Here is a 19,627-nt window from a genome sequence, read left to right as displayed (position 1 = left end):
CACGCTACCGAACCTTGTTCTCTTGTTAACGCGTTCCCGATAATTTGTAGTCCGGTCCCAGAGGTGCTCGCAGCTACGCGATGATTAACTTAACTAACTTTAACAGTTGAGCCATTCGCTTCAACGTACGTATATAACACTGCACCAATATTATTATTATACTGTGACACTATCAATTATATATTTTATTTTCAACTCTGTAATTGCCCATTGCACTCTTCAGATTCAATTTTTGAAGCCGTACAGTGTACTCTCAACGTACGACACAAGTTTCGGGTAAAGAAAAGTCAACAGGAAGGCATTATTACCTAAAATTCGGATAATGAGGATTTCGTGATGGATAATTGATAAAGACTTCTTTTTTTTTTTCTAAAGAAAAATAATCGTTTTATTCAGAATGTTTCTTAAATAACATGACACTCCCATTGGTCGAGGATTTCGCAATGGGAGCCTCATGACCAAGGGACGTATTTACAGAGCACGTAACTGTCAACAATGTATTTATAAATAAATATTATTTGCGACAATGAAATTGATTTAATATATATGTATATATAATACGAACTTAAGTATATATATACCATTGGTGGTATACCGTACATACGTATATCATACACGACACGTACGTATGCATGGTTCTCTCTAGGAAGTTGCCTAATGAAATAATACTAGAAAATTCTCTTTCCAAGGGTTCTCCTTCTGTTGGCTTAAGTAACTCCTTATCATTAATCAGAATAGCCTTGGAGCCAATGAGAAATTAATCATGCATCGTTGGTAAAAAATATATATGTAAATGTATCGACAGACAAAACTCATTAAAAATTTACACTAATAACACTTATACGCTCACCGGGTACAGACAGAAGTTCTGCCATTTGCATGCATACTGTTTCACACACGGACTCATCCACACGTTAATTATAACGCAATACGGACACATTCATTCCAACACCTTTTTATCTCATTTATTCATGACTTATGGAACATATGACAATGAATCAGCGACGTATCAAGGGCATCTCTACGTACCGCATCACGGGAATAATGATAAAATGGAAGCGTAAGAACCAAAATAAAAAAACGAAAGGTAATTCGCATTCACTTTGCGCGGTATGTGCCGTACATGTATAATATACCTGTACGGACACCCTTCGAAAACTCTTGTAACAAAAAAAAGAGTCACCCATTCGCATCTTCCTACGACACATAATGTACACAGTACAAAATAATAATCTGACGCGATGAGAAAATCACGCGCGAGACTGGACATACTTTCTCTACGGTTTGTCTGGTTGTTCACTTAACATTTTCTAGCCGTTAATTAACATTAAATACAAGCAGGAATATATTTGTTTAACGTTGCTTAGCGCGTATAAGCGTGCGCCTACTTTTGTGACGTACGAGGGGTTATGCTACGCAGACCCGTGGATACGCAGTAAACGTGAGAACGAGACGCGTGCGATATCCCCATTTACTAGAGGAAAGGACATAGAAAGGCCGGATATTGATGGTGAAGGAAGAGAATGAGAAATAGAAGATAGCTCAGCTAAGTAAAGATCTTTTTCTTTTTCCTATTTCCGGATCACCTTGTGCCTCCCCCACCCCGCTTCCTCTTTACCAGAAACATCGTCAAAAATGAGATTCAAAGTTTTTCCTCGCAATTCGTGTATCTACGCTATACTTAGAAATCGCGATCTTCTTTTCTTCCTCTCTATTTTTACTCGTAGCGTACATAACCGCGTACACGCGCGGGCACTGTTTATAATTCTTATGCTCTCCGTTCAACTTTGGTACAGTCCAAACGCAAAAACTTCAATAATCGCACGTACACGCGTGCACGGCTATATACTATATATATATATATATACTATATACAAGTGCATGGATGTACAGCCTGCGCAGTCCGTATAAGGCTTAATGATATAGGTAGTTTAATTGGTAGGATCGTAATAATCTCCTTTCCTTCCTTCCTTCCTTCTCACGCGCGTTACACTCCTACACCCTATATTCGAAGCTCCCGCGTTAAAATCCTATACGCTGAAGCTCTGAATTGGCTAGCATTGAATTTGACATAGAACAACACTAGTAACTACTGAAAAGAAATTGACTGTGAGAAAAGCCCTGAGTGAGCTTCTCCCAACTCGGCAAGCGTAGGATTGGCGCTTATAATCAGTCCCATCGCGCAGCTTGCGCGTATTCCTTCTCGGCCCATCGGTTATTCACTATGTCACACTCTGCCCTCTGCATTCGCCCAGGCCTGTCCACGTGCTCGAATCCCTCGTGGTCCTCCCGTGACATCCCGTCGCAGAGACTCTGGCACCAGCTGCTTAAGATGCTTCGACGATCGATCGACCAAATACTTTCGGTGTAACCGTAAACAAGTATTTCCGTTGCTTCTGTATTTTCATCGCAGGACCCAGCCTCCTCGTGTTCCCTTATCTGTTTATTCTTATGCGTTATGTGACGGCGTTAGGCAGTGGATCGATTTACGTGAAGTATCGTCCAAGGAGCAAGAGCGTTACAGGAAATGTCAGGTATCCGGAGAGTGCCGTGCTTCCACTTTGGCCGACGCACTGGCCATTGCCGTAAGGTTGACAGTGCAGCTATTTTGATTGAAGGGAGACAAAAAAATCAAGATAAGCCAAAGGTATATTATGCTTCGCGATGCGTACAGCGTAAGCGAGCTACTGTAAAAGAGCTATGGTGTGTAAGCAATAATTTTCTTACCTTTAACAAGGAGGTGGACATTCTCTTCAGAAATTTTTTCGTGTACTCCGCCGTTTCCTCGCCACAGTGACCACGCACAGCGTGCTGGGAGCATTCGAGGAATTCTTTGAAAGCGCTGCAACACAAGAGCGAACGGAAAAATGGCAGATGAAAATGTGAAAATCTTTTGGCGTAAACAAGACGTACACGGTGGACGGGACAAAAGCGTTTGAGTGTCGCGACAAATACTTGCGAAACGAATCGTAAATACGTGTATGAATTTGGTAAGGGTGCGTAGGCGCGTTAATTTCTTTTACTTCTGTTTGCTTCTTTGTCGAACGAGTACCCGACGATTTATTCACTTTTATCGGAAAATGTCGCCAACCAAACGACCACGTGCCCTGTGGTACGCCGTGCGCACCAGCCAGCACGTAACGTCATTAGCGTATCGGCGACACGCTCTACTGCAGCTTTTCAAAGAGATTCCAACTCTCTTCGTATTCGGGATATGTGTGTGAGAGAGAGGGAGGGGAGGGGAGGGGGGAGAGATAAAGGTAGACAAAAATTTTTAAAAAATTAAATAAAATAAAATTGACCACGATAATACACGCAGTGTTGAGATATTTCATATCAAAGTCAAATTTTACATCTGTATATAAAGTTGCATCGATATATGTACTAATTATTTTCCCTTTATAATTGCAATGCATTATCATTATCAATTTAGTGAATTGCCGATCGTGCTACCTTCTTATTATTGTGTAAGCACTTGATTCACGACTTGTCGATATTTTCGCGGTAGCCGTAGATTGTCGTTTTGAAATTACCAAAAAAAAACAAACAAAAAACATAAGTCCCATCGAATTGACTGTGGAATTGAATGCAGATCGGACGGAGGCAAAATGGGAATTTCATGCAAGCACGTTTACTCGATGCGGCTGCACTCTATTGTGTTGCAGTCTCTGCATTCGTTAGCTATGCTAACGAAGGCGAATGCACTTGACGCACGTAAATGGGGTGTCAAGGACGCCACACAAGGGGCACACATTTACGGCAGACACGCGTTCGTTTGGCCTCGCGGATAGTTGCTGCTTATTATTTTAATTTTAAGCTTCGCGAAGAATCCATGAGAATGAAAGAAATTACGAGGAAGACAAAAATAAGATCATTCGCTTACCAGCAAATTGACTTGATCGGTCCACCAGGAATCCTTCCGTTTGCATACTTGATCATGCCTAACGTGTCATGATATTTCTTGGAGCACGAGTCGTACTCCTTGACGGTTTGCATGCACTGCGCGTGTTTGAGAAATTCTGAAAATGAAAAAAAAATAAATTAAATTAATTAAATTAACGGACGCATGCTCTTCCTTTCGTTTCCCATCCGATTTGCTCGTGACGCGAGGCTGATGCTTTATGGAGAATTTGTATTCATTCCTATGTATTTATGCGTACCCGTGTCAATTAAACTTGACTGATACTAAATGAGAATTGAACTCGTAGCCGCGCAATTGGAATTCGATTCAGCGGGGGGGGATTTAGAAATTGACTTTTTCTTATTATACATATATTAATTATTTATTCTGCACTTTATCAGGATAATCAATCCCCGTTGTCCCTTTAATTCGAGACGATCGATATGACAGTAAAAGGAATTGAATATTTACAAAAAAAAAATTGTTTCAACATTGTTCACGAGGACTTTCTACTTTTTTTTTTAATTTTTGTCTTTTCAATAAATCAATATAATATCCTTACCATCCTGGGCTGATCCTTCCCGACACAGTTCAGAAATAGCCTCGTTAATTTCCCTGTACATCATATTGAACTGATCACTTTGCTGTTCATTCAGGCACCTGTTAGTATATCTCTCGATACACTGTGTACTATTCTTGAGACGACTGAAACAGAAAACAATATGGAGAATTGAAATTACGAATTTATCCATATTGACATGGTGTATACAACAAAAAATTGATATTGCGCACGACAATTATTCGAGATTCTTTTAAATTATCATTTTTTTCCCCCTTCCTACCGTCAACTTGACATTACATCGGACAAAAGCGCAAATTCTGTTCCCCGGAAGTGGAGCGGATGAGGGACAGGAAGTGGAGGGTAGAGGACGTGGAAGTGGTAGCGACTGTTAGTAACCTCGTGAATACATCAGCCGCTTATTTATTCTTCCGCGTTTAATATTTTTATTTTAACAACCCCTCGAAGCAAGTAAAATTTAAAGCGTAGTTGAATCACTGCGAAAGGTACGGCAGAATGACGCAAGCGCGTGTAACGAACTAGGAGAAGTCGTAAGAGATATATTTCGCAGTGAGAAAACTCTTGGAAAATTGATTGGGACGCAGTGGATATGTTGAACGGCCGTGCTGGTAGTTTGGCTTGAGCTGAAGAATGAGCTGCTTTGGACGGTTAAAGTCTGGAAGAGGGTCTGGATGTTATCGAGTAAAAGGTTGGTAAGGAAACGCGACCTCGCCGGCGGCGATTGCCGGTAAGCGTGATGCGAGTGCGTGAGAGCGAATAAAAAGGTACGAAACTCAGAATTTGCTCCTCGCACTGGCACAACCGGCTTCCTGGCATTGTCGTTTTGGGACGTCACATTTAAATTTCAGATTTCAATTTCGTTGCTCCCGATACAATAGTACGGAAGAACGGCGAACCCGTGAAGAGGCACGAGGAGATAAGAAAGTAGACACGGAAGATGGAGAGGATATAAAAATAACGTAGAGCGGAAGGAGACAAGAGCGGTCAAGACAATAAAAGTGGGTGACTGGAAGAAGGTCGAGGGTGGCAATCACGGTAATAAATTTTTACTCGGGATACTATTAACGTACTTAATACCTGGATATATCCTCTTTGGAATTTAACTTCTTAGAGTTTCAAGTACCCCTGTTACAATATTTCCACCCTCCGTACTAAATATATCACCCCTTACATTGGCACTCTTGGCCCATAACCATCCTGTAACCTACTTCAAAACTCACCCTAGACAGGTATGTTTATGACTGTGTAACATTCCATTTCCGGATCGAATTCGAAAAGTCCTACTTAAGGGTGCAGAGTTTACTTAACGAAAGAGGGGCAGTAGCTCGATTGTTAGGGTATTTTGTGTTTCCATCCAATCTGTCCGATTGACCATCTACAGGCGAGAGGCGGTACTCGAGTCTCGAAGTTAACCCGAAGAGACTGTACATTGCACCGTCTACGTTATACATACAAGACGTGATAAGAGTCGGTATTAACTTTGCGCATCCCTTATTTTCTGCAGGAATCCATTTAATCATTTTCATTATCCCTTTCTTTGCTTAAAATTGTATTCTTTTATTTCGTCTCGTTGAACCTCCACCCATCTGTACGTGTTGTACCTGCACGGTGTATATAGACACCAAGCTCATAAAGCGAATCGATACGCGCGAATACCGAATGATATATAAAGAAAATTGATTGAAAGGAGAGTAAGCGTGTGAGTGGATAAAAAAGTAACGAGAGCATATACGGATTCATAGCATCCTATACGTGTATCAAGAGCAGCTTGCATGGCCTCAACAGCTTTTTCAAGCTTAAAACTTCACGTCGTTCAATCAGCCGTGTCTCATAATTCAGAAATCCATCAGTAGTCTTGCATATTCGTTGTATCTCGAAGCTCTGACGTGGATATAGTCAATTAGGACGAGGGAAAAAAGCGCGAGAGAGACAGAGAGAAAACGAAAAAAAAAAAGATTACAGGGTCGACCCCTATATTAAATACAGAGTAAACAGCCGTCATGATAAAAATATTAACGGTTATAACTGATAGCGTCAATGATAGACATTAAACTGTGCATTTGAGTATAGCTATACATATGGTAACTAAAAGAGATTCGTAAGTATAGATTATCAGAAGAACGTATAAGAAAACATAAAGAAAATATAGGCTTCGCCCTAAGGAACTTCGTGAGAAGTCGGAAAGCTCGTCGTCAGACTTGAAAACTTTTCCCCGATTGGACTTGAGCCCTGCAAACGAGTGCTTCGCGGATAATAAGATGATGAATAAAGTTGTAAGAGGTAGCTGGCCGTCGCGACGACTACTAACCCCCAACCATTTCCCTTTACTGTAGCCGTTCGTTCGACATGAAACCACCCTACTGAAATTAGCAGATTTCTTGGCCAGACTCTTTAAAACAACTATCACCATTCCTCTGACTATAAAAGGTTCCTTTTCACGACTCGCATTGAGAATCAACTCGAATCCGATTTATACCGTCCTGAGTGCGGACTTCCATCATCCTGGCCAAAGTTATCGTTGCGTATTAACGATCTTTCTAGGTGGATAAATTGGAGGGCTCCGAGGGAGTGCCAACCTAGGAAATCTGAATCCTCAGCGATGAAATACTCCTGAGTCGTGCCACGCTTACGCCATTAGATAAGATTGCGATAGCTGTGGAATTCATTTGGATAATAACCAAAGAGCCGTATTATTTCGTGAATTGGTATACCCTAATCTACTGGTACGATCTTCGCTTCCATACACAGTGCCATACTTGAAGATTGTATGTACAAGCTCTTGCTTGTTAATAGTCCCCTTGTCAATTTTTAGGTTAAGTTAATGTACAGTACATGGGGCTATTCAGGACTGTTGTTTTGTATTAATTTCCCAAAGTAGAACAATCTTTAGCTGGTTCGTTAGTCCTGAATACCCGTGTACAGTATATATAGAATAATTGTAAAAAATTATTGTGAAAAATATTTTAGCCAGTTTTTGTTTTCAATATACTTACGGGCACAGTTCCTCAAGTTCCCCCTTGTTTGATGCGAAACCAAGCTGATTTTTATTGATCTTGTCCAAGGGACGGGCACATCTCGTCAGCTGTTCCTCGCCGCACTCTTCAGCCCGGCAACTCGCAAGAACTGAAAGTTATCCAAAAACAGGGAAAATTATTAGCTTAGTGAAGCAGATTATTAAATCCTGTCTATAACTATCGATCTAAATAAGGTGTACTATTAAATAACTATAGGAGCTTTCCCTTAATTCACCGTTCACTCCGAAAGTTACATTTAATTTCCTGATAATGATGCCAAAGTATATATAGTATGCAAACTATATTGAAATCAATTCTCACCGTCTTTCGCGTAAACCAATCTCCCTTAGAAAGCGTCCACATCGCTTCCGTCTAATCATATCAAGCAACCCCCATCGAGCGACCCCTACTGCTGTTCGTCCACCTGATATTCCTTTGTTAACCCAGGAAATTATATTTCACAACTGTTTCATTTCGCATTTACTTTATTACTTTCGCTTTGCGTACCCATTACGATTCATTGGGTATTGTTTGTGCGTTTCTTTATCTCCCCTTTTTCCTTGTTCCCTTTTTTCACAATTTTGACTTGGCAGTGCTCCAAAAATTTCGCATTAAAAAATCGCAATGGAAATATTTCCTAATTCTGGTCATAGTCGGTTCTCCCTCCCATCCCCTCTCACACTCTTTCTCGTAAAGGGTTGAAATTTCGTTCCTAAAAGGAAAACATCACTGACTGGCTAGCTACCTTGGATGACTAACATACACGTGTATATATGTATTATATATATATATAGTCTGACATGATGTTTGTTACAGACATGTACCACTGATACTATTACGTTTTCCCGGTGTCTGGGTACCACATGACCAGCATCACTACATAATACTTGATCCACTTGAGCCAAGAACTTCCCTTTTTTCCGGATTTATCAGGATTACACCCTCGCCTCCATCTCTCGACATGTCTCTCCCTCTCTCCGTTAGTGGACAAAGTAATAAAACAGAGCGAAAAAGAATGCAGTAACAAACATATGTATACCTACAGTGAAAGCGGACAAAGACAGAAACAATGACGTAAAACGCGCCCTTTATAAGATTCTCAGCTTCCAAAGTGAAAAATTCGCGATTACCTACATTAGCCATGTAACTCGAATTAGCGGTGACGTCGCTATAGAATGTTCAGCTTATATACAAAACAAACCTGAAATAAAAAAGGGCGAGAAAAATATAAGAGGGAGAAGGGCGATTTCACCCTCTCGAACGAATGAGTCTCGCAAAATTCCTAGAGAGAAGCTTAATGACTGCTGACTGGCTTGCGCGAGGGAACAACGAAAAAAAAAAAGCATACATCGACGAGAAACGGGAGCTAGCAAGGGTAGGGATTGCCAAGGGAAAGAAAAGAGAAAAAAGTAGACGGCTAGTGGCGAAAGGGATATAGGCCACGCGCGCGCAGGCTAAACAAAAGCCATTAAATCCGAATCAACTTCTTAATTTGAACGAATGGTTTTTTGCCAGGGTATTCATCGCCTACGTAGTCGAGAACGGAAACTCACTGGGGGGGAGGGGGGGGGTCGTACAACCACCCCACGGTGCCAACAAACAGTTCAACCCCTACGGGAGTTATATCTATTATAAAGACTGCTAGTGGCTACTATAACCGCTATACTAGAAGGCCATCCCCGGGGGGTAGCGCGGTATTATTTAATGGCCGTACAACCCTATACGTAATATCATATTCATCTATCATCATTAAGGTGGCCTAGGTAAATGCGCTTTCTATGTTTTTATACCAGCGACAAGAGTGCGAGGATTCTGTACGGTTCAACCTCGGGATGGTTAGGGGTGGCGAGGGTGGCATCCTCGCCGTGTGAAATTCCCATTTTATACCCGCTGGATATTACCCAGCGGCACGACCCATACACGTTTCGTATTTTCCTGATTTTTCCATTTTTATTTCATTTATTTTTCCTCGCAATGAAAAGCATTCGCACCGGGGGACGGAGCCGCCACCGCGTATCCCACAAAATATTACTGCAGCGTCGAGAAAAGCGAAACTTTAGGGCGCACTTTGTTCTGCTCATTGTCAAGCTTTCTAGGCTGTAGATATTTCAGATCCATACCGTTACTTCTCCGAAGCCTGAAGTTATGGAATTGGTAATAGATATTGCTAGTAAAATATTTAGCCTCACGGCAGTAGCAAATTCTGTATAGGATTCGTTAGTGGGAGAGAGACAGACTTATTGGCGTCTACACGTTAATAAGGGAGACAGAAATAGTCAAACTCAATACTTCCCTCGTTAACACACACAATCATTTATTCAATCGATACTATGAAGAAATATAATTATGTCAATACTGTCTTAATATAAATCATCCCCTAAAAGTAAGTACTGAACTCTAGTTACATATTAAAAGGAACATGACCCCTTTTCTTAACAACCCACCGTCCTCCCAGTCGTTTAATTAAATGAAGCTACATAACGAATCGGGAAGTCGTCCAAATCGCAGAAATATCTCGAAACGTCATGAGTAGTACGTTTCTTTCATTTATTCTTGTCACGGATTGTCTACGTGAATGAGTGAGTGACTCCAGGCTGAGCTTCCGGGCATGCTCTTTTACTTGACAACCTATCTCTGGTCTCCGTACAAAAACGACATTACCCTTTTTTTTTGTACTTGGTGAAATTTCACTTCATGTATAAATCAGCAAAGACGTCTACTAACAGTTGGCACAGATAAAATCTACACTTATTCGTCCAATCAGCTGTAACTCATGTCTGAAGTCCGACTTCTGTTTTGACAAACAAATGTGGAAGACTGAATACAAAAAAGTATGATGTCGCACGACCGTAGAACAATGTACGTATAGAGCAACACGTATTTTCCTCAAATCGTTAAAGAGTACCGACGGCTTCTATTTTCTTGATACATTTTCTCTCCTTTCGTGCTTGACACTAGCAAGAAAACCAAAAAAAAGAAATACTGCAGGTAAAATATAATCATGTCAATTTGAAACAGTAATTTGTCTCCGTAAGTCTCTTGACTCGCAAAGTGTACACGCCAAGTGTGCATGGAAAAAAGGCACCCCTTGTTAAAGTTTCAACAATAATGATTCCACCCTTAACTAAGCACATTGACAATATAAAATATGATTATTTCCCAATAAGAAATCTATGCCTCGCGCTCATGATCCGTATAATTTATCACGAATCGCTTATCGCGAGTTCCTCCTAAAAGTCACCCCTTCTTTTCCTTCCAGATACCAAGCGTTAGGCTTTGTCGCCCTTACTACCGGTAAGAAGCACCCCCGAGAGAGAGTATGGAAACTCGGAGGACGAAAAAAGAAAAGAAAGAAGAGAAATAAAGGTGGTCCATTAAGGGCAGATGGGAGTCGCTCGATAGATAACGCGCGACGATAAAGCCGCGGCAACCCTTATCGGGCTCATTAATCGAACGTTTATACACACAGGCATACACGTACGCCGGGTACATAGAAGTTATATCCCTGGCATCCACGGAGTACGATCAATTTTCGATTATTGGAAAAGCAACCGTGGAATTTCGAATTCGAGGATCTCTAACCTGGAACATGTATACATAGCACGTCTGTACTGTCTTTATACCTCTCGACCCTCCTAGGTACAGTGATATCTATATATATATATATATGTCTAATAGATGCTGCTATTAATTTCATCAGTAGTACCGATGCTAACCACGAGTGGCGCTAGTGTACTAAACAGATATCGGTTGCTTACCAGTAGCTAACTCCGTACCAGAAACCGTTGCAAAGGGATGTAGAATACGGTACGTCGGTGAAAAGGGTTAGAGAGACGAGATAGAAGCGTACGTGACACTCGGAAGATTCCTACGGATTTTCCCATCCGGTTGGTGCAATGCGTCTCGAATGTGTACGTACCTAACCTCTCCATAGGGATGATCGGCTAAAGAGATCCAGAGAGAGCATTGGATGTTCTTTTTTTATCAAGCTTCCACATAGCCACAGTTTCGAACGAATCAACCAAAACTCGATAAACCCAAGGGGGGGGTGGGTGGCGGTTAAAAATGGTAAGAGACGGGAAAAAGTATTGGTTATGAAAAATACAGTGAAAGTCATCTTCGATTTTTTTTTATCCTAACTTATGACAGTCTGCCTACGACTACAGTACAATTTCGCTCTGGTAAAGTCTAAAATTCGCAAAGAGCTTCGTACACGTTCGAACTGTTGTCTTTGTAAGGTTTGGTTTTCTTTTTTGTACCTCGCCGCCTTGACAATATTTTAAGTTTCCTCTGACTAAGAAAATTTCATATCCCTCCAAAGAATGTTTTTTTTTTCGCGGTGTACATCCACGAGTGTACGTATGCACGTGTACGGTCAGATCCCACACAATAAAATTCGTGTGGGTTGGAGAAGTATCGCTTACGCGAAAAAATTATTACGTTATCCATAAAAGTGGCGCTTATGTTTGCACGTGTGAAGTAACTCTATGGCCTCCCGCCAGAGGCGCTCAACTCACCGTTATCTCAGACCATATTCCTACTCATTCTCTAAATAAGAGAATTTTGTATTTAAATTTAATTTAGTATATTACAACAACGACTGTCTTACAGTGGGTTACCGAGGCGGCAGCAATTTCGTAAATTCCTGAAATTCTAACAAGAACCCACCCATCCCTATATGTATATATATATATATCTACCACGATTGATGGACCGGCTCTTAGAGCCACGGAATTCCCGGAAAATAATGAAACTGTAACAAAACATTGGCTCACAGCCGGAAACACTGAATGACTTCAGGTAATTCATAGATAAAAGTTCAAGCCAAGCCCATGGGTTGGACTCGCGTGATTCGCGCTAAAAATTATGACCGCCGCGTGTGACACCTAATGGCGTATCAAGGTCGTTAAATTCTTTCCAAATTTTCGTCTGACACGAGTATAGTTACGTGCTCGAAGCCTATTGAGAGACATGAAAAAAAAAAGTGTCACACGGAAACCGTAAGAGTGTGCTATGTGTGCGCGTTCAAGTAAACCCGTGTTAGACCGGGAGCAAGCAGGCTGCAAGGCCAGACCACGAAACGGGCTCCCATTGGCTGTTTCACATCGTACGATGATCCTGTCGCGCGATATAAATACGCTCGACCAACGATATGACTTCCCTTTACCCCTTTCACATTTGAGCATCCATCCCTCCTTTACTACACTTATCATTATACCATGCGCTATCCTTTTCGCTCTGGCTTACGCACGTGCGTTCATAAGGTTGAGCGAACACGCACGTAATGTATCTACATTGGAACACACACGTATGTATAGTAAAATAGAGAGGACATATTATATATGACTATGGGCAGATGAGCATATGTATATGTTATAACATTACATTATGTATGGGACAGCCCAATGACGACGGGACGGTGTATTAGGTTAATGAAATCTGCTAATGGCCGTTTGTCCGTTCATATGTGATTAGTCAGTTGGATATTCACCCATCAGTGAACACGTGTTGCTCGGAATGACGTATACCGCATGCTTACGAATCTATCATAAGTTAACGACGTGTTATTATAATACAGCGTATTCTGTTATCTTAATATTTTTTCTTACATCTTCCTTGGCCTTCTCAATATCTGTCAAGCTTTATCAATTAATGACAATGGAGGATCTTTTTAGAGACTCTTGGGAATTTATGTATATTTATATAAAGTATATACTTCTATATACGTTCATAGGATTCATTTTGTCCCAAAGTAAACGAGTCTTTGGTCTCAAGGGCATAGCGCATTTTAAGTGTAATATATGTGCGTCAAGATATCATAGTTACGTGATCTTTAAGGACATCGGTACTCGTAGTTATACGTCTTCTACAGTTCGTTCACGCGATCAGTCTTCTAGGGGGGGTCACCTGCTTACGTGTTAACACGTAAGAGAGTCCCCTGAACATAGATTGCGCGGCTGAATTTAACGTCGAAAGAATTTCCAAAAACCTGTGTCACCAGACACCTACTCACCAATCAGATGGTACGCACAATACACGAACTCTGGTGAAATGTTCAAATAACGCAAAAGAACGTTCACTTTAAGGGCAGAATATTGATGGAAAAGGGAACGTAAGGTTCTCGATCCTATCTAACTGACCTTAGCATGTGACGCGGCGAACAAGGCAACCTCCTTAAAGCATAACTTTCTCGGTATTATATCGACTTATTTACGAACCCTACATTTATTTCTAGACAAAAGAAATTATTTTTTCAATAGAAATTTAAAAAAAAAAATTAATGTCTGGGACTGCGGTATTTAACGTTAAAGTCTTTGATCCTACCGGCTTTCAAAATTGTCATTATGAATAATGCTGGATATAAAGAGTAATTGGCTAAATTTACAATAGGTCCGATAGAGCACAGAGACCAGAGTGCATAGAATTAGACGCGTATCGATACATTTCCTTGTAATAACGTAACACGTACTATATTCACGCATTACGCATGTATCAGCGACGGGTATAGGTGCATGCTTCAACACATACGAGTGTGCCTGTGTCAGTAAAGTCGCACGCCCATCTGGTCAACCAATGGGAGCCCACTACGTCATCTCGTACGATGTAACGGAGAGACTCTGCCCACGTGGGTTTACCAGCCTCGTCCTCTCCCGCTAGCACTATAGGTATAACCAGCCGCCACGCTATTTTTGTACGTTGGTTCTTACACAGGGATACGTGCCTCGTGGAGCATTATAGAATATCCTACAGCTACCCTAGCCACCGTCAAGGGCTTTTCTTAATGACCCCTCGTTCTTTTCTATTAAAGTCTGAAAATCACCCTTGGTTATTTTTACTTCGAACTGGATAGAGTTTATACGAGCATTCTATAAAAGTTTAGTTCCACATACATAGGTCGATTTACGTCTGATGGTCAGGCGCCTTTAGTGTCGTACTATATTTGACGATTAGCTATAAGACACTTTGGCTTCGTTTAGAGATTTTTCTATGAGCTGTATAGCGCAATTTTAGCTTTTTCGCTACGTCTGTACCTCTGGCACTGTTGTTGATCTTTAAGCCGTGGATAGGTCAGTCTCTCAACGGTAATCTTGGCATGAAAATAAGTTCTATCCGCTAGTTATATTTTGCGAAAAATAATAAAAGACGAGGAGATGTTGCGCTTCTTAGTTGTATGTAAACAAACGATTCGAGATCAATCTAACTGATGTGTGTATATACTTCTTGGTTGTCTAAGTTTATCTATGTTTGTACCGAGATAACGTCCAATTAATTTTAACGGATTTACTGCTTAAAATTGTTGTCATGTGACTGATATGTAAGAATTTTTGCACTCATTACACCATGTACAATCGATAATCGATCCTCATAAAATTCGAAGCTGTATAGAATCTTTTACGAAGAGAAAAAAAGTAACGTAAACGTATGTAATATACTCACAGGAGTAAAATGCTGTCATGAGCAGAGCGATCCAAGACAGTTGTCGTTCCATCACGTTTTTCGTAAAAGTCACGCGTTCACTGTGTATCTTCAAATTCGTCTCTCTTCCTTATTCTTTGAGTTCTCTTGTACTCAAAAAATTGGCTACAAAATATTCCTTCCTATCGCATAGACTGTCTCTCGTCCCGTATAGTCGCTCGGATAACTTCAGTTAAAGTTTCTATCACGCGACTATTTCAGAAAAAGTAAATAAACGTATTTCTCTCTACGTTACGGGCAGTGACAAAGTTCTGCCGTTTTTATTTTTCTATTATTAATTTTTCTTATAAAGCCGGGTAACGTTCAAGCGCACACGAGATTCCTCTTATCGTTGACGTAGAACGACCGTTTCGTGTGACTCGCCGTATGCGACTGACTTTCTTAAGTGAGCGCTTTTTGGCGGCATATCCTACGTTCGAAGCAGCTTCGTATCGTGCGCATGCGTCAACCGCTCACGCCACCTTTTCCCACTCCGCATTCTCTGCTGATATTCATTCCCCTTCTTACTCTGGCTCTATGCTTCGTCTCCTCTCTCTTACTCTCTCACGTTGTCAGCCGACTATCTGCGCCTGTCACGGTCTCACTGTGATATCAGGAACTGGTCTCACACCACGAGTCTACGGATTGAGAACTTCAGGACACCTGTGTAAGAGTCATGACGACAAATCATTTTCTGTTATTCCAACAGGTACTGAATACTATGAATTCGATTTTCTAGAGTACCGCTTCGTTTTTAAGTCATCATCAAAAATTGTAACGCTCGCCTGCCGTCAACTGTCTTCAGTCATTTACATCGTACGCAGATACCAATGCTACTTTGATAACGAAAGGTAAACTTTTTTTAACACATTGTTATTAATTTGTCATAGAATTTTCATCGGATGGGGGGGGGGTTCGGGCAGGATAACGTCAGCCGAAGACGTACCTATTGGAAACAAGAAACAAGCCACCGAGAAACAACAGCGAGGGAAGAAAACTCAGAGTTCGTAGGTGCCTACGTTTCTCGTGATGCCTCGCTCTGATTGGTCAACTTTGACCTGCTCCCATTTAAAACCTATGACCTTCCGGACAAAAAGAAGGTCATTTTCGTGATCAGTGGTGCCTCTCGAACACTGCCATACCCCGTTGGTCAGGTAATTTTGGGACACCCTGTATATCATTCAAATTTTTTTATCTACAGTGAAAGGTGTTTTGATTTACGATTATACAACCCTTTTTCAACCCCCCATTATTCACCGCAGTTGGTGACTGTGAAAGGATGCAAAAGAAATCGTTAAGAGGATCACAGGACCTTGAAGAAGATTACACGTGTTACGTGAAAGACTAACGAGTCGCAATCATTTTACAAATTAAAGCTCTCAAACCCGTAGCCTTTGTACATTTGCTTTCTCACTTAGGTCTTTGTCATCGCCTAGTAAGATAATACCAAGGAAGCATAACTCATCTCTCTCCCTTTCTTAATCTGATGCTAATATATTTCATAGAAAGACCGACTCTGCTTTCTTTGATTAAAGTTTCTCTAGAATCTTCAGCCTTTATTGCTGCAGTGCTAGTACTAGCTTCTTAAAACGTCCGTAAACTGGCAAATCGAAGGAAATTCTATCCGATCGAATGGGCAGGGGTTTGTGTGCCCCAAGACCATTTCAGGAGTCTCGTATCATCCCAAACTGGTATGATATGCGACACACGCACATGTCTCGTATCAGTTAAACGAAAAAAGCTTGTAAATTATTGTGAAAGCAGTGACGATGGGGGATGATAGGATAGCCTAAGGGTAGGACGATAAATCTATTTTGTAGCGATAATATCACTGAATAAGTTGATATACTACTAGTACTGTAAACAATTATTGTAGCATAACTGATAAAAAAATAGTTTAAACAACGATACCACGCAAATAATTTTTCATCAAAAATCACAACAAAAAATACGGTCGAACATTGATTTGCCATATCAATAATCTTTGTTCTATTGTAGATTGACTCAGTCACCACCATCAATTACCCTATAAATTTATGTTATTAGCAGCAGTTATTCCTCGAATGTTCCACGATAATTTTAATCGCCAATTTATCATGAAAAATTAACAACGAATTTGTTTCACGTAGTGAAAATCAACCTCGTGAAAGAAAAGAGATAAGCAATGCCCGAAATTTGGGGGATGAAATTGGTGTAAGGGTGGCATTGGCATATCGACACGTATCGAAACTAATAAAGAATTAAATGAAACAAATAACCATAAACGAGAAAAAGCTCGAATAGGAAAGCTTTTGCGGGGCCAAGTTTGAAGCCCCAACACCACCGCCTCCAGCAGGACTACCAACGTCTCCACCACAAGCAAGAACATGGCCGACGTTGGAAAACGAAACTCGTAAAATTTTACGGGCACACCAGACGACCGAGCTTACAGTTCGCCACACGGATATACGCCGAGAGGAATTTGCGAAAAGCTTCCTCTCCCAGGATACTCTCGTACGTACGTGCGTAACTACGTATACATATATGTACGTAATCCCCTCTGCATCCTTATTTCTTCACTTCACATTCGGAACATCCCGTACGTGATAGGTGAATCAAATCAGTCCCATAAGAAATTTGCCCTAGTCATAAATTTATGCCATCCATACATATATGGTACAGGAAGATCAGCCGATGTTGACAATGTCTCATAATAATGCCAACACCGAAAATCACCTGACATATGGGTACGTGCTTACGTATACATACATATATATATATATATATATACTTCAAAGCGTGACCCACGTCAAGCAGCAGTACGTGATAAGAGCCGCAATAATCTGAAATTTGTACAGGTGTAACGAGAGAGACTGAGTAGGAATGTAGGAAGCGAGAGAGAGATAGAATGAACCAGATGCTTAGCATCGCTTTACTTAAGACAGTACATTGAAATTAGGGCGTTACGTCATGATCATACGATCCTGGAACACAGCAATGACACCAGCCTAACGTCTATGACAAATAGACACGTCCCATCTGTGAGAATGCTCCTAGCCCCTCTATCGCAGTCACGCCACCTATTGCTTTCTTCGTCCGTTCTGATCCAGTCTGTACCGCAATTGCTGTCGTCACGTCCTTAGCAATTTCACGGCATGATTTCGTACCTGGAATATCTGATTTGAGACCTACAGTGGAACCTCGATTAACCGGGATGTGCCGAAAGGGGGGTGCTACTGATAAACGAATAGCACGAGTAATCCAACACACGTAGATATATTTATCGAGGAAAAATTAATAATACGATACATACATATATAGGCCTGCCTTTACTGTTCATATTTTATCGTATATTTCATTAAATCCTATTATTTAACGCCTATGATTATAGTTACCTAGAATGACATTGACCACTCCACAATGAGTTTAATTAAGCTTGGGGTAAGCATACTGGCTCACATCGCGGCCAGCATGGATAATCCGCCGCAGGGATAACTTGCATTCGATTAATTGAGATTCTATTGTATTATCTCGTGCGATAACTTTTGATAAGGAAATCTCGCCTTTATGATACTAATCAGTAGCTGCATAATACGTATATAAATGCTTATGAACGGATATTTTATACATATATATATATCTACTTAATCACCAATACTACACAGATATACGCGTGCGTGCGTCATGTAAATTCACGTTAATCAAATAAACCATAATCATATAGCCAAAGAATTTCGAATAAAAACAGTACGTAAGTCAGAAAATTTTTTTTTTAATCAATCAATACGATTTTCAGTATGCTCTTGGCCTCTACCTTGCCAACCTTAAGAGCAAGACGGGGGCGTGGAATGTGCCATGCCCAGACATAGTCCATTAAAATTTTCTTAGCACATCAAATAAAGAAAAGAAACGTGTCAATGTCGCTTGAACTCACACAAACGCTTGGCTGTGAGTGTCCCGAGAAAGTTAGTCGCTGAAATAACGACGTGATGTCTGATTTTGATTATTTTGTTATTTTGGATTTCATCAAATCTTATTTCACCCTGTGTTCCTTGATGGCTTAAATTTTCTTTGTCCCTGCATGTATGTAACTCGATTAACGTATCAGATGAGTATCTGTATAATTCTCGATCTACACATATAGTGTATATATGTATATATACATATATATGTTAAAAAGCAGTTTCCAGGACATTTGGCATTGTCCAGGGTGGTCCTGGAAAATCCTATATGTAACGTGTACTTCCAGGGCCGTTTGACGGCACTCACGGCGAATTTTCCAAAAAACTGTTGATTTTGCACACTCGGAGTTGTGATGGACTAAGAACTAGTTCATTAAGTTAGATTAGATGAGAATTTCAATGCCACATGTTTTTTTTAGTTAGTTTTTTTTTAGAAAAAAAAAATACATTAACTTGCCCTTGTGAGTGCTGCATGTCTTCAAAACTGCCCTTCGACATATTTCTCTATATACATATAGTATACATATATACTTGACCCTCGACTCATCAGAAGATCTCGCAGAATTTACGTCAGTATAACAGTCTCACGCCTGAAGGCATAGCGCTTCGACTTACGTGGTGCGTCTAAAATATATTTTTCACTCGCGACTAATTCTTGTTGCTTACATTCTTCTCCCACTCTCTCTCTCTCTCTCTCTCTCTCTCTCTCTCTCTCTCTCTCTCTCTCTCTCTCTCT

The 19,627-nt window shown here is 40.7% G+C and overlaps 2 protein-coding genes across 2 annotated transcripts in view; one reads left to right on the top strand and one right to left on the bottom strand.

Moving 5' to 3' along the window:
* Nucleotides 1-358: 358 nt before the first annotated feature.
* LOC107264944 lies at nt 359-15,388 on the bottom strand. The gene is made up of 6 exons (XM_015733785.2): nt 14,933-15,388; nt 7,475-7,604; nt 4,464-4,606; nt 3,884-4,019; nt 2,728-2,842; nt 359-2,603 (listed from the first exon to the last, which is right to left on the bottom strand). Exons 1-6 carry the CDS (start codon nt 14,982-14,984, stop codon nt 2,487-2,489), a joined length of 693 nt encoding a protein of 230 aa, XP_015589271.1. The 5' UTR covers nt 14,985-15,388; the 3' UTR covers nt 359-2,486.
* The window catches only part of LOC107264917 (tektin-2), a 22,423-nt gene continuing 17,556 nt past the window's right edge, over nt 14,761-19,627 (top strand). Inside the window, exons 1-3 of the mRNA XM_025082120.1 lie at nt 14,761-14,810; nt 15,527-15,617; nt 15,690-15,801. The gene's annotated coding sequence lies outside the window, so the exon portion shown is untranslated. The remainder of the gene's footprint in view (nt 14,811-15,526; nt 15,618-15,689; nt 15,802-19,627) is intronic.

The sequence above is a fragment of the Cephus cinctus genome, unplaced genomic scaffold, assembly GCF_000341935.2.
Source record: "Cephus cinctus unplaced genomic scaffold, Ccin1 Ccin1_scaffold0204, whole genome shotgun sequence".
NCBI lineage: Eukaryota > Metazoa > Arthropoda > Insecta > Hymenoptera > Cephidae > Cephus > Cephus cinctus.
This window is presented reverse-complemented; position numbering and strand designations above follow the sequence as displayed.

Coding starts and splice junctions, on each gene's coding strand:
- LOC107264944 (XM_015733785.2), bottom strand. CDS start 14,984: ATGGAACGACAACTGTCTTGGATCGCTCTGCTCATGACAGCATTTTAC. Junction 7,605..14,932: donor CATGACAGCATTTTACTCCT/GTGAGTATATTA, acceptor GATAACTTTCAG/TTCTTGCGAGTTGCCGGGCT. Junction 4,607..7,474: donor GAACTTGAGGAACTGTGCCC/GTAAGTATATTG, acceptor TTTCTGTTTCAG/TCGTCTCAAGAATAGTACAC.